Here is a 13,969-nt window from a genome sequence, read left to right as displayed (position 1 = left end):
TGCTGAGCTCTGATGAGGCTGATGAGCATGCTGCCCAAAAGGCTGTGTGTTCCACCCCTTTCCGCTGAAATTTTTGGCATGAATCAAGCCAATTGTAAGCTGTAGCTGCCAAGAGTGGCATTAAATGCACTTGGAATCCTGTCATGAAAAAAAGATGGATCTTGGATGACTGCCAAAGGTGAGTTTTGTTGGTTTGAAAGTTACTAATTCGTATTGTCTTAGTTTTTCTTCTCCTGTATTTCCAGGGATGATAAGAAAGATGGATTGAAGTTCTATACTGATCCTTCCTATTTTTTTGATCTTTGGAAAGAAAAAATGTTACAAGATACTGAAGATAAGCGAAAAGAAAAGAGGAGACAAAAGGTAAAAACAGAAAACGTAGTAACAGAAGTGTGTATTACAGGTTTGTGTGTGGTTGTCCAGGCATAAAAATTGCTAGGTCATACTTAGTTTATGTGCATGGAAAGAGTATTCCTCTTTAGATGTGGCTGTAGGTTCAGATGGTTTGTTTTTTATAGCCCCTACTGTCTATTTAAGGAAGTTGCAAATTGAATTTTAAGAGTACTGTAGTTATTTTCCAACATATTTCTGTAATCATTTGCCAGCATCTGCATATTAGAACTCAGCAAAATGGCCCTGTTGTGCTTTAGAAAAAGATACTGTGATTTTTTGGGGGGGTGGAGAAAGGAATTCGAATTATGGTTTCCTTTGTTTTCATAGGTCTTTATCTAGTAGTATCAGCTCCTGCAGTGAAACATGAGCTGATTTTGTTCAGGTTTTTTTATTCCTTGATTGAAACTCTCCAATTTTCTATACCTGTTGCAAATTAGTAAGGTAAGATGATAATACACCTCAGAATGATTCTGTGGGTCATCAGGAAGAGAAGATTCATTTTAGGAGTGATGTTCTTTGTTTCCTCCAAGTTTAAAACCAACAAAAAAAGGCTTTGTCATAGAAAAGTGTCTTAAGTGCTTCTGAAATACCTTCAGCAGTTTGATCCAAGATGTATATCCCGATGCAGTTGAGATTTTTCTGAATGGATTTTAGTTCTGAATGAAGAAATCGTTTGCTACTTGTACAGCCTGTTTGCAGTTTTTTTTTTTTTTTTTTTTTATCAAATCTGAGGGCTTTAAGATTATTCAAGATAATTCTAAAAGAAAAAGTGAAGGAGGAAAGTTTGAAGTGATGATTACTGTTTTACCTGACAGAAAAGGCCCTTTTAGATAGGTTCAGTGAGAGATAAGGCATTTGAAATAAAAGGAGTCTGGATAAGATTGCTCAGGGGAAATAGACAGAAGCTACTTAGTTTTTTGTACACATACACATATATATTGGCATACCTATAAATGCATATATATAAGCAGTTATCAGAATATATCATATATATACATGTGTATATACAGTGTCTAATATGTGAATATACATGCTAATGTATATTTGTTTATATTCATCATGTGTAAAATACATGTGTGTATGTATATATATGCTAATATATATGATACCTGCTTGGAAATCAAATTGTAGGGCATGGTTGGGAAGTGTTGCTATTCTGTTTTTATAAAATTGTATTAATTCCTTGTCCCTGTTGCTACACAAAACTTTGACTGCAGCATTGTTAAACAAAACATGAAGACTTGCTTTAACTAAAACATGTTGTGAATTAATGATTATAAAAGCTCTGGAAGAAATAAATCAGGTCATCCTGTCAGGAGTATGAATCAGAAATGTGTGTTTTGACAGGTATCTCAGTATTGACATATTAAATAGGGCTGAAAAAGCTGGGTGAATACTTCCAGTAGAAGTTACTGTCTAAAGCACAGTATTGGAAAATAGTCACTTGGTTATTTTGTATAATTGAATTCAAATATATAAGCAAGGTTATAATCCTACTATATTTTCAGTGTGATAAGTCACGGAGCTGATTGAAAGACTGGAAATAAAGCAATTTTCATTCTCTAGTTTAGTTGGGGGTTTTTAGATTTCATTCAGTATTTCTTTATGAAAAATATATAGGCATAATTTCCCCCTTTGGGTTTTTTCCTCCCACCTTTTTCCCTTCAAACTTAGATCTTTTCATTACAGAGGGATAAAAGAAACTATCAGCTGCTTGCTTTCTTTTTTTTTTTAAGTCTGCTTTAATACTAAAAAGAAAAAAATACAAAAGCTTTAAAAATTAAAAGTACTGAGAGTTGGGGTTTTTTAACACCATTAGAGAGATTTTAGAAAACCATTTTGTTATATAAAAACTTTCTTTTAGACTATATTTTAGGCAACATTTATGCAGTCTGTACTGTACAGGAGGACAACATATGAAAGTTGTTGAGAAGCTGTGCAGGTGTAATAGATGTCTATTGTTTAGCAATTTATTAACTAAACATCCAAATGCAAACCTACTCAGCTGACCAAGTACAGGTGGTTTTTAGCATCAATTTTTCAGAAGGTCAGTAAAGCTTAAGAGCACTTCTTGCACCAGAGCATCAGTTTTCCAATATTATTTTGGTAATTTGTTTTAAATGCTCGAGCTGTTGCAGCGAAAGGTTTGTGAGCTTCTTTTTCTTGCCTTCAAATATTGTACTTATTGTTACTGCATTCAGTTTAACTGAAGAAATCTAGCACAGGCTTTCTCCAGTTTGGCTGTTTCAGGTGAATGTTTTGTTTGAAGAAAACTAATTCTAAGTTCAGATCTGTGGTGTACTCTCTGTTGGTTCGTTGGTTTGTCTTTGGCGTCAAACTCGCAGTAGATCAGTACCTCAGAGTTCAATGAAGTTAGTTTTGACTTTTGCATATGCTGGTAATACTCTGAACTGAATGACCATAGTAGACCATTTATTAACCACTGGTTAACCAAGGAAAGTTGTTCTACTTGGTGTTTTATTGTTCCCCATATTTTCTGAGGAATGATTGCTTATTTAAATAAGCAGAAATCTTTTAAATTTGGAGGGATTGTATTTCAAAAACCTTTCTTCATGACTTTGGGATCAGTAGGATCTTGTGGATTTGTGAAGTCAGGAATATACTGTGGGCTCATGCTTCCAGTTTTTTTAAAGTATTGCAAATACTTGCTGACGGTCCTTTCTGTTACTACCTTTAAATCCTTTTTAAGATGCTTGAAATATCATTTGCTAACTCTTGATGCAAATATCAAACTTCACATTAACTTAACCCTGTTTGAAGGCTGTGATACGTTTGTTGTATCTGCTGAAATCGCTTCCTGCCAGCAGCTGAATGATGTACCCACTTTCTGGCTTCACCTGCAGCATCCACTTGTCTGGCACAGCTTCTATTACGCTTGGTTAAAGGAAATAAACTCTTCTTAATATTGCTTAACCTTCCTAAGAAATATTTCTAACTGTGGTTAATTTGAAAGGCTTCAGCTCCTTGGAACTCTGTTGGCATTGCCCTAGGTACTAAAGCTAGAGTTGTCAGTTGTTTGCCAAGGTAATGAAAGTATTAATGGAACAACGTAAAACTACTCAAGTAGACATATATGTAGTTAGTTTGTCAGCTGCTAGTAATTGGCCTGCCCCACTGTTTTGGAAGGGATTAAATGTTTTAGAGATATAATTATGAAATGCTTATTATAAAATAAATACTGGTAGGGTTTAGTTCTGCTTTGAGTTAAAATTTTCCAGACTATTTATTATTATATTAGCACACCTACAGGTGCTGGTCTGAAACAATCTATCCAACAGAAATCTGATCCAATAAAAACAAACTAAGCTTTGTGGTTATTTTATGTTGTTTGTTTATGCATGCTTATGTATTTACCTTTTTCATGAAAAACATACTAATCTCTTTAAAAACAAACTTTTAAATAGGTGATTATATATAAGCAGTCATGTAAGCACTCCTGATTGTACAGGAATTGTATCAAAATGATTTTCTTCCAAGCAGCAGCATACATTGGTCAAAAGATGGATATTAACTGGCAAGAAATATGTACTGGCAAGAATTGTGACCCTTGAAGGGTGGAGTTACTGTTCTGTGAGAAAACTGAAGTTTATTTGCAGTTAGCCAAGGGCTTACTTGTTCTTTCCTCTCAAATCTAGCATGAGTTAGTAACAAAATCTTAATAAATGAAACAGGATAAAACTCACAAATTAACCAAATTTTGCAGCAATCAGTTCAAAAAGGCAGATGTCAAGCCTTTAACAAGCATATATTCAACCATGGTGATTAGCAAAACTTGATGTATTTAAAATGAAGCATGACTGAATCTGTCTCCCTTCTGCTCCAATTCCTCCCATACTGGGAAATTTTGGTGCAAAGAAGTGGTATTAAAGGATAAGGTCAAACTTTGTGTAACCTGGATAAAAAAGGGTGTAATTCTAAAAGTTTGGGGAGGGAAAAGATTTTCTCGGAAGTAATTAAGAACTGAGGTGATGATCTGTACTGAGCATGAATCAGATCAAAAACCTGCTCACTGAAGGGGCGAGGAATGAGCAAGTGCTGTCAGAACATTTGGCTGCTGAACTACAAAAGGACTTCTCTGTCAGTCTTAGTGTTAGTGGATGTGGATCATCAGGTCCCTCAGATGGACATGGCATGAACAAGCAAGAGATCCAAAACAAGGTCAAGCAAGCAGTTTGATAGATTTTTATTTATTTATTTATTTGGAGTTGTATGATGCCAGTTACAATTTCAGCATTATTTACTCAGTGCTGTTTGACAGTTGGAGTAAAATACCTGTGTTCATCTGTGGTGTACTTGTTTCTTTTTCGTCCAGCTATTATCCTTACTTTGAAGGTAGAGATCCCACAGTAAAATGCTTCCATATCAGCATTTTGCCAAACTCTTCTCTAATTACAATTGAATATGACTGTTTGCAGAATATCAATATAGTTCTTTGCTGAGAAACTATTTTTCTAGCAGCCAAAAGCCTAATACTGACTTATTAATAGATAAAACATGATTAACCCATTTATGAATTAGTATTCTAAGATGGAGGCTCTAGAGCTGATTAAAAAAAATACTCAACGCCCTCATAAATAGAGAGAAAGAGTAGCACATAAGTACCCTTCTCAGGTTGGACTGAGCAGACTTGTTTATTTTTCTACTGAAGCATCAGTATGGTTTTTCTGTTCATACTGAGGAGTCAGAAGTAGGTGAGGACAACATTTCAGAGGTGTGAAAGCGTTGAGTCCCACTATTAGGAGATCTTCCTGGTAGATGAACACTGACATTCATTGAGCCTGAAATTATGTAGAAAGATGAAAAAACAGACTGATTTGTCACAGAGCTATCAAGCTGTAACATATCACTGGCCTGAATGGTACTGACACATTGCAGAGAGGATTAGTGTCATTCATTTTATACAAGCTAATGGGAGACGATGATGAGGAAAAAGTAGGAAGAAGGGAGAGGAATTTAAAACAAACAAAAGTAGTTTCACATAGAGTATGAAATAGAAAAGTTTCTAATTTTTCCACGCATCCCCAAGGCCTTGGGTGTGATTGCAACCCTAACAAATATCCAAAATAACCCTAGGCATATTTAACATGCTCTCATGAGACTGATTTGCAGGAGAAGGAAATTACAAGTGCTTCAGGACAGTCTAAATCAATGGCACATGATGTCAGAAGAAGTTAAACTTGCTGGCTTTTAAAATCAGTCACATTCCTGTACTGGGAAAAACAGTAGGTTGGTTATCAGACTAGCATGTGCATCCTACAGAAGGGCAGAACAGAAGTCTTACTACTAATGAGGTTCACAGTGTAAGGAGATACTCATTTTCAGTGCAGAGAAATTGTGTGAAGACTTGGCTTCATCTGTAAATCTGGTCTTATTTTCATGCACTCTAACTGCATTTTAACCAGCTTTTTTCCTTTCCTTTTTTCTCTCTTTGCATGCTTTATTTCTTTTGTTTGAACATTAGGAGCAAAAACGTATAGATGGCACCACCCGTGAGGTGAAAAAGGTTAGAAAAGCCAGGAACAGACGCCAGGAGTGGAATATGATGGCATATGACAAAGAGCTTAGACCTGACAACAGGTTGTCTCAAAGTGTGTACCATGGAGCATCTTCCGAGGGATCACTGTCCCCAGATACTAGGTCTGTGTACAGCAAAGCTGTTTGTTATACCACAGTTGTATGTTCAGAAATGCCAAGTAGAATTAGGTGTTTTTACAGGTTGGGAATAGTTAGAATAGACAAAATATACAATGCATGTTTTAAAGTTCCTCTCAAAATTATTCTCAAGCATAAGTAGCAAATTCTGTAATGAATTCTTTCTTCCTCAGCTTTAGATGAGTATTTTGTCATCATAATGTTATGCACTGTAGTGAAAGAGGTGTTTGCTGCATGCTTTATATTTGATCTCGAGTAGCTGTAGAGGTTTTTTGTAGTTACAAAACATTTAAGTCTGCTTCTACTAGATAATGTCAGTACCTCTTCCTTTGTGTCTAGTATGCTGCTGATAGCTTAAGTATTTTTCTGTGATCTACTCAGTTGAGCCTATTTTTGCCTCTAACAATGCTTTAATGGGGGAATGGTTCAGCTCTATTGATGTTGTATTTGCCTAAAAAGCAAGCTACAAAGCTAGATGCAACATTATTGCTTGAAATAGCAGAAATCTCTGCTTAGAGACACGCAGCAAGCAGAATTCATCTTCGTTGACTGAGATTCCCTTTGAGCTCAGTGGGAGTTACTTTCTCCTGGTGTGCATGGAAGTCTGAGGTTTTTCACTAAGCTGGTTGCACTGGAGGTTTTTCCCACCTAGTTTATTTCCTCTGTCAGTTAATTACTAGCAATAATGTTAGGAATAAATAGAATCTACTGGGAAAAGTGTATGACAATTTATTGTTCAGATTGCTGAAGGGCTAGGTTGAGGGAGCAGCCACCACTGCAGAGGTGTGGCCTGAAACCTTTAGTCCATTTTCTACTGGAGATAATTAACAACAACAAAATCTGCTCAGAACTTTGTATATGTTAATGGCTGGTCTTTGTGAAGAGTGAACATCCCATAATCAAAACAAAGAAAATTGCTGCTGCTGTTTCACTGATATTTTCAGACCCCTCTGTCTAAAATCCTTTAATCACCAATTTTGTTACAGTTTCTAATGCAAAACGTTGTCTCCTGTTAGTTTTAATGCAACATTGCAGGTTGGCAGTGCTTTCCATAGGTTGGTCTGGTAAGATGACATTGATGTTCAGCTGTCAAGTGCGAGATGGGGATTTTTTCACTGAGTTCTGCATCTCGCACTTGTTAAGTCTTTTTCTAGCCTTTGCACCTTGCTTCCAGGATTCTTGAGCTTAAATGAGCATATTGAAATGATTTGTTTTCATCTCCCTGCAGAGTCAACTTGTATTTGACAGTTTTCAGATATCCATAATATTTGCAATCTGTAGGATTTTGTTTTTCTTAAAGCAGAAATTGTAGGATGCATCATTGTCTGATAAAGATGTAGTAATGTGACGGATACCTTGTACCTATATAAGCCTTTCAAATTCTGTGATGTATGGAGAACGTCAAATTTCAGAGCATCAACTGCCAGTGATTGAATCCTGAAATCTCTGTTTTACATTCATGAAGTGTTGATTTTGTGAGTGGTAGTGAGGTGGAGAGAAGGCTTTCAATTTTTTATCTTGGGGTACTCTTAGCTGTAGGAATTAAGCTATTAAGGCCCCATATATGTAGAAGTAAGTACTGTTTTCGGAGATGGTTTTTATGCTGACAAGTACTCCATGAGCAGTGTTTTATAAACAAGGTCCTGAAGAAGTGTTCTTGGCTATATTGGGATTCTTTTTTTAACACTAAAGTAAAAAAGCTCATGTTTCTTCTCATTTGCTAACTGCAAGGCTCATGCATTAAACATCGACATCCAAGTGTCCAGACTGTGGCGATTTACAATATATTTGTTATACTTATTGTGCTTTAGAGAGAGAAACACAAGCTGAACCCAAACAGAAACCAGCAAATTAATGTGAGAAAAGTAAGAACAAGAAAAGAAGAGTGGGAGAGAAGGAAAATGGGCATTGAGTTCATGAGTGACGCAAAGAAAATGGAACAGGCAGGAAGCATGAAAGAGGACAAAATGCCGAAAGGGTTTGTTGTTTTGTTTTACTCAAAGCCCTGGCTTTTTGTTGCTTACCTTGCTTCCAGTCTTACAGATAAGTGCATCAGTTTACTGTGTTCACTAAAAGCCAGGCTGCACGATTGCTCCTTACTAAAACAACTGTTTGCAGTAATGGGATGAAGAGATCCTTTTGCTCCCTCTCTTGGGCTTATTTGACAGAGCATCCTAGACTTTGTATCTTTATGAACTCTCTGCTCAACTAATATTTACATTTCCCAGTTTCTCTAAGCCTTTCTAGTAAAATTAATTGTGCAAACAAAATAAAAAGCATTTTCTAACTTTTGAAATTGGTTTTCTCTGCTTCGGTAATATATTCTTCTGCATAATTGTGAGTGCTTGCAGTATTGCTTTCCTTTTCTGCTGCCATCGTTAACTTCAGGCAGGCCTGGTAAGTATTAGCATGTTAAACAATGGACTGTCAAAATCATTGACAAACCCAGTATGCCTCCTTATGACTGCTAAAGAAGTCTAAAATCTGGAGAAAGCTCTAAATTTTTACTGCCTTTTTTAAAGTCTACATTATAAGAGGACATGCTGGAGGCAGCAGTATGCTGAAATAGTCCAGACACTCAATTTCAGTCCTCTTGTACTGACTTGTCAGACTAATTTATTTTCAAGTCATGTTAAGCTGAACATGATTTTTTTTGTTGCATTTGTTCTTGTGCATCCTGTAGACTTACAAGGGAATGGTGCTTGATAACCAGGGAGTCCTGTTGCAAGAAAAGTAGTTCTGATTGCATTCTTGTTAGCTTTTCATGTGAGCTATTTAGATAATACCCTATTACACTCACATAATCTGTTCTTCTGCATCCATTTACTTCAATTTTAGGTCCCATGCATCTGATGTTACAGATTATTCTTATCCTGCTACTCCGAATCATTCCCTCCATCAGCAGATAGCAATGCCTTCATATGGAACGGGAGATGGTCCACAGTACATGGCAGCATCCCAAAGCCATGAGCATGAATACAGACCACCTTCCACCACTGTACGACATGCTACTTTAAACAGACCTCAGCAACCACCTCCACCTCCACCCCAGCCTTCTGATGGCCAGCATAGCTCAGTACCTGTGGTACCAGCAGAATATGGGTAAAATTCCTGATTTATTCCAGTGGATTCTTGACGAAACTGGAGGGATGCATGTTTTTCACGACCATCGTAATATATAATCATACACACACAACATACATTAGTTACCTCGCTGAAGAGGACAGGAAAAAAATTATATCATTTCTATGTATGAACTGAATTTAAGTGAAGGAATAGTGAAAGCAGAAATAATGAACTGTGTATTGAATGTGGTGAAAACAATATGCTTACGAAATATTAAGGGTACCTAATACAAAATTAAGAAGTGGTTAATTTTCCTTTAAACTGGAAAATAGTTAGATAATTTCAATAATATTCTAAACTTCAGGAAATGTGCAGAAAAAGTGTTGCTGAATGTAACATGTCAGTCTGTGTTGCATCCCTGAAATAGCTTTTTAAAGGCGCCTGTGGCAGAATTGGAACAGATCTGCTTAGACACAGAATCAAGCTCCCTATCGCCACAGACACCTCTATAGCTCAAGATAGGAATTTGCCAAACTCCTATGTAGCTATTTTGTCTGAATGCGTTCTGAAGGAAGGTTTGTGCCAGAGTACTGGCTCTCTGATAGCAAGCAAATACCTGCTTTCAAACCACTCTGTGCCTGTGTCTTCTTGTGCTTAAACAGCTTAAACTTAGAAGTTACAACCCCAAGGAAAGTTATAACCATTCTTGCCTATGGTGCAAGGCTAAGCAAGCCAAGGTTTTTCAGCCTCACTTGATGCATCCTGGAATAGCATTTGCTTGATTCATGATGGTATCATGCTGAAGATGACTCAGTTATGCCATGATTGACTGCTCCAACCTGCATTTTCTCTGTAATTTCCAGTCCATAGGAGAAATAGTTGTGCTTAGTCCCCCAGGTACATGACCACTGTCAGTGTATCACAGTTGTCATATCATACATTGACGTGTATCACTGAATTCATCAGTAACTTCCCTTCAGCTCCTGTCTCCTATATCTAGTTCTTTACCTACTTCATAACTCTTACATTAATTCCCATTTCTTCTGCTTAAGAATTATTTTAATGCCATTTTAACAAAGAAATCAGCTCTTCCCTGTTCCTCCTTTTCAAAGTATCAATCAAATGTATCAATTTATAATATTTATAATATTTAAATTGATAGACTTGACTAAAGCAGCTGTTGAGATGCATGATATACCTTTGGGTAAATCTTTCCAGTCATACTTCCCATTGTCCTCCATGCCTGTGTCTTTTACTATCTTTTAATATTTGTTCTAACACTTACGTTCTTCTATGGAAGTGATACACATAATCCACAGTTTTCTCAGTCCATTCTTCATCATAGGCATTGTACTTAACATTCTCAGAGAGTAGATGTTTAGTAACAAATACAGCTTTATCTTAATTAGGCAGGAGTATTAATATAAAAACCTCACCTTGTGGAGTGCTGAAAGCACATTGCTTTTAACTTCATCTGCCTTAAATCGCAATATATTATCAAGATTTGTCAATTCATGTTTATAATAACTTGCACGTTTAACTCACCAGTTTAAATTCCTTTTGGTTTTTGTTTTAGCTGTGGTTGGATGAGAGCAGTTTAAGGGGTGATCATTCTGTAAGTCCCAACTTTTAATTCATTAAATGTTTTTGTTTGGTTTTATATAGGATGCTTCCAGCTCAGATGGTGGATTATTACAATCCTACAGGTCCTCCCCCTCCTCCTCCTCCGCCTCCTATGATTCCTTCAGCACAAACTGCATTTGTTAGTCCCCTTCAGCTTCCTGTGCCACCTTCCCATTCTGGACCAGTGATGGGCTCCACATATGCAGCTACTCATCCTCCTCCTTCTAGTGGGCTTGTTGTCACTGCTCCTCCTCCTCCTGGCCCACCTCCTCCCCCTCCAGGCCCTCCTGCCACAGGTTCTTCCCTCTCTTCCTCCCCAATGCATGCTCCTCCAGCTGCGGAGGCAAAACGTCATGAACCCACACAGCCCCCGATAAGTGATGCACGGAGCGACCTTCTTGCTGCCATTCGGATGGGTAAGTGGGCACTGAGTTTTAGTTCTTTGTTTCAGTGAAAGCACCGTATTTTCCAGTGAACAGAGTTCATGGCTTCTGTTCCCAGCTGGGCAGAATGTCACTGAGAGACTAGGTAACCTCAGGTACCACACACTAACATTTGTCAGCCCTGACTTGGGATCTCTTCCTGATGCCTAAAGATGTAACAGTTCTATCAAATATGTTCTAGGGTTTGTGTGGGCATAATCAAATGAAAACAGTCCTTGTGTTCATTATGTAAAATAGCCGGTAGAAGTATATGGGTTTTTCAGCAGAACAGAGTTATCCAACACCAGTCTTCAATTTGCTGATTTTTAACCAGTGACTGAGAGCTGTTCGTGACTCTGCTTACAATATGCAGTTGTAGGTATAATGGTATTTCCAAATACAGTTATTAAAACTTCATCTTCAGATCAAAAGAACCTGTACAGACTTGAATATGTAGTTCTAACATAGCATTGGCAATTTTAGGAGTCTATAAGTATTCGGTCTCTGAGAATGGATTTCAGTCTGCCTTTTTGTCTCTCTTCCTGGCTTAGGGAGGCTCTCTAACTAAATGGTTACTCTTTTTCCCTTTTCCCCCTTCTTCCTGAATATATTGTTAGAATACAAAAACCTTACCAATAACAATACGAAATTTAAAATCTCTTGTGGAGAAAACTTTGAGAGTAATTGTCTCTACAGGAATTCAACTGAAAAAGGTGCAGGAGCAACGTGAGCAAGAAGCAAAGCGAGAGCCTGTTGGAAATGATGTGGCGACCATCCTTTCGAGACGAATTGCTGTGGAGTACAGTGATTCTGATGATGATTCAGAGTTTGATGAGAACGACTGGTCAGATTGAACCTGGTCCAAGCCTCGTGGCAAGTTCATTAAATGCTTGGCTTCAGTGATTGCTTTCTTAGCAAGATGTAAAGCAGGACGTTGACATCTATTAAGGCTAGTGATCGAAGTGCTAAAATTGAGTTGGTATTATTCGGAATGCTGTAGCTTAGCAACTCTGGTAATAATGATGTGATTATGCTTATGCAGATCAGAAACTTGTCTTACTTTCAGTATTTACCACATAATACTTAAGTGCCACTAAATGTAGCAAATGATGTGCTGCGTGCAAAATATGCTGCAGTTGTTGCACTGTTACAGAACCAGCATTTCATTTTATTTCCTGATCTTGAAAGGATAAAATCTATTTTTTTGACTTTACATCTTACTCCTTTAATTATGTAAGCAACTTTAGGTACTTGTGAACTGGTCTGGTTGTTAGGCTTTAAGGGCAATTACCTATATGACTAAGTGTTGAGTTCAATAAATACGACTTTAGCTTTTTTTTAGTTACTAATTATGCCCACCTTAGTGTATTTTTAATCATTTTGGTCTTAGTTTTTTTTGCATACAGAATTTCATATAATGTTTCTTTTTATAATGAAAAATGTAGCAAATGACGAAATACATGCTTTGAAGAATGAATCCAAAATCAGTGCTTTGTAAGCTGACTGGCTAAGTTGGTAACAGTGCCAGCTCTAGCTTGTTGGCTGCTTGTTGGGTAGAGTGCTGCGGGGGCCTCAGGTAGCAGCTGCATGTCCCTGTTAAAGTGGAAGTTAAAATACCTGTGGAGGTTTTCCTTTTTATGCTACAGATCAACAAGATGCAAAGGATCCTCAAGACTTGAGGATAGACATGATTGAAGCCATATGGTTACTGCAGTGTAGAAATGTTACTCTGTTATTCCTAAAGATTGGAACAGTCCAGATCTAGCAATCAGATACACTTCACAAGTATTAAACTTGGTCTTTATGTCTGTAGGTATAAATGTTTGTAAATAAGTTTTGTTATAGATGATTTGTACATGTATAGTCATGACAGGTTGTTTTCTGTTTCTTGTAGCATATTTACTCAAACTATTACTTTTGAATGTATTTCTTTCCCAGTACCTCCCATTGATAAAAAATTGGCAGTTAAAGCAGTTTTGATGGGCATTTAGGTACTATGCCATATATATGTATACACACGCACCCCCTTGTCTCCTTCCCTAGGAACAGTTGTTGCCATACAGTCTGCTTTGGCTGTCTCTGTTCTCTTTAAAAAGAATTCCTTTTCTTGTTTTCTGCAGTACAGTATATTAAAATGTTGTTTTGTTTTTCCTCTCTTCTGGACTGAGAGTCAGGCTACTAATGAGGCTTTCAAAAATTCATAGTAGGGGAAGAGTTCTTTCCTTACCAGATTAGTTTTAATCTTTGTAACTGAAGTCTGTGTCATTCCAGGTCTAACGTTTGGTAAAGCTCCTTTCTTCTGTGAGGCCCCATCTGTTCTTAACAAAAAGGATGTAAAATAAAAAGAGAAATGGAAGAGCATTATCTAACCTCTGTTTACACAAGTAACAGTTTTAGTTCTGAGTTTGTAACAGTCCAACACGATATTTGCATGCAAACTATTGGCTACTGCATTGCTGTTTAATCTGCATATGAGTTGTCAATCCGTGGTGGCTGTCTTTGTGGTAGGGTGGTAACATGCTGCCGCAACGTTGGTGTTAAAACTTATCACACAAAGCATGACCAATCTCTGCATAACGGTGAGCAACTACAGCTCTTGGGAATTGGTGGCAGCTCAAGGTACTCATCTCCCTTTCAGCTGGAGGTGGATTTGGTTTTGCCTTAAAATGCAGAGCTGAAAACTGCTTTATTTTGTGTCCTGGAGTCTGAGGTCTGTATGTCCAGCACAGAGGATAGAATTGGGGCTGTATCCTGATGGTGGTTTTCACCACTGTGTGAGAGATGGTTTGTTC

General features: G+C 37.3%; 1 protein-coding gene across 1 annotated transcript in view; it reads left to right on the top strand.

Annotated features, from left to right (window-relative positions):
• The window catches only part of WASF3 (WAS protein family, member 3), a gene marked incomplete at its 5' end in the record, with an annotated part of 16,450 nt that extends 4,065 nt beyond the window's left edge, over positions 1-12,385 (top strand). The window contains 5 exons of the mRNA XM_010019661.1: positions 246-363; positions 5,876-6,051; positions 8,905-9,168; positions 10,798-11,171; positions 11,874-12,385. Of these exons, the coding sequence (XP_010017963.1) occupies positions 246-363; positions 5,876-6,051; positions 8,905-9,168; positions 10,798-11,171; positions 11,874-12,031 (1,090 nt within the window). The remainder of the gene's footprint in view (positions 1-245; positions 364-5,875; positions 6,052-8,904; positions 9,169-10,797; positions 11,172-11,873) is intronic.
• Positions 12,386-13,969: the final 1,584 nt, after the last annotated feature.

The sequence above is a fragment of the Nestor notabilis genome, unplaced genomic scaffold (genome assembly GCF_000696875.1).
Source record: "Nestor notabilis isolate BGI_N333 unplaced genomic scaffold, ASM69687v1 scaffold21498, whole genome shotgun sequence".
In the NCBI taxonomy this organism is placed as follows: Eukaryota; Metazoa; Chordata; class Aves; order Psittaciformes; family Psittacidae; genus Nestor; species Nestor notabilis.
Note: the sequence above shows the minus strand (reverse complement) of the source record. Positions and strands in the feature narration are given on the sequence as shown.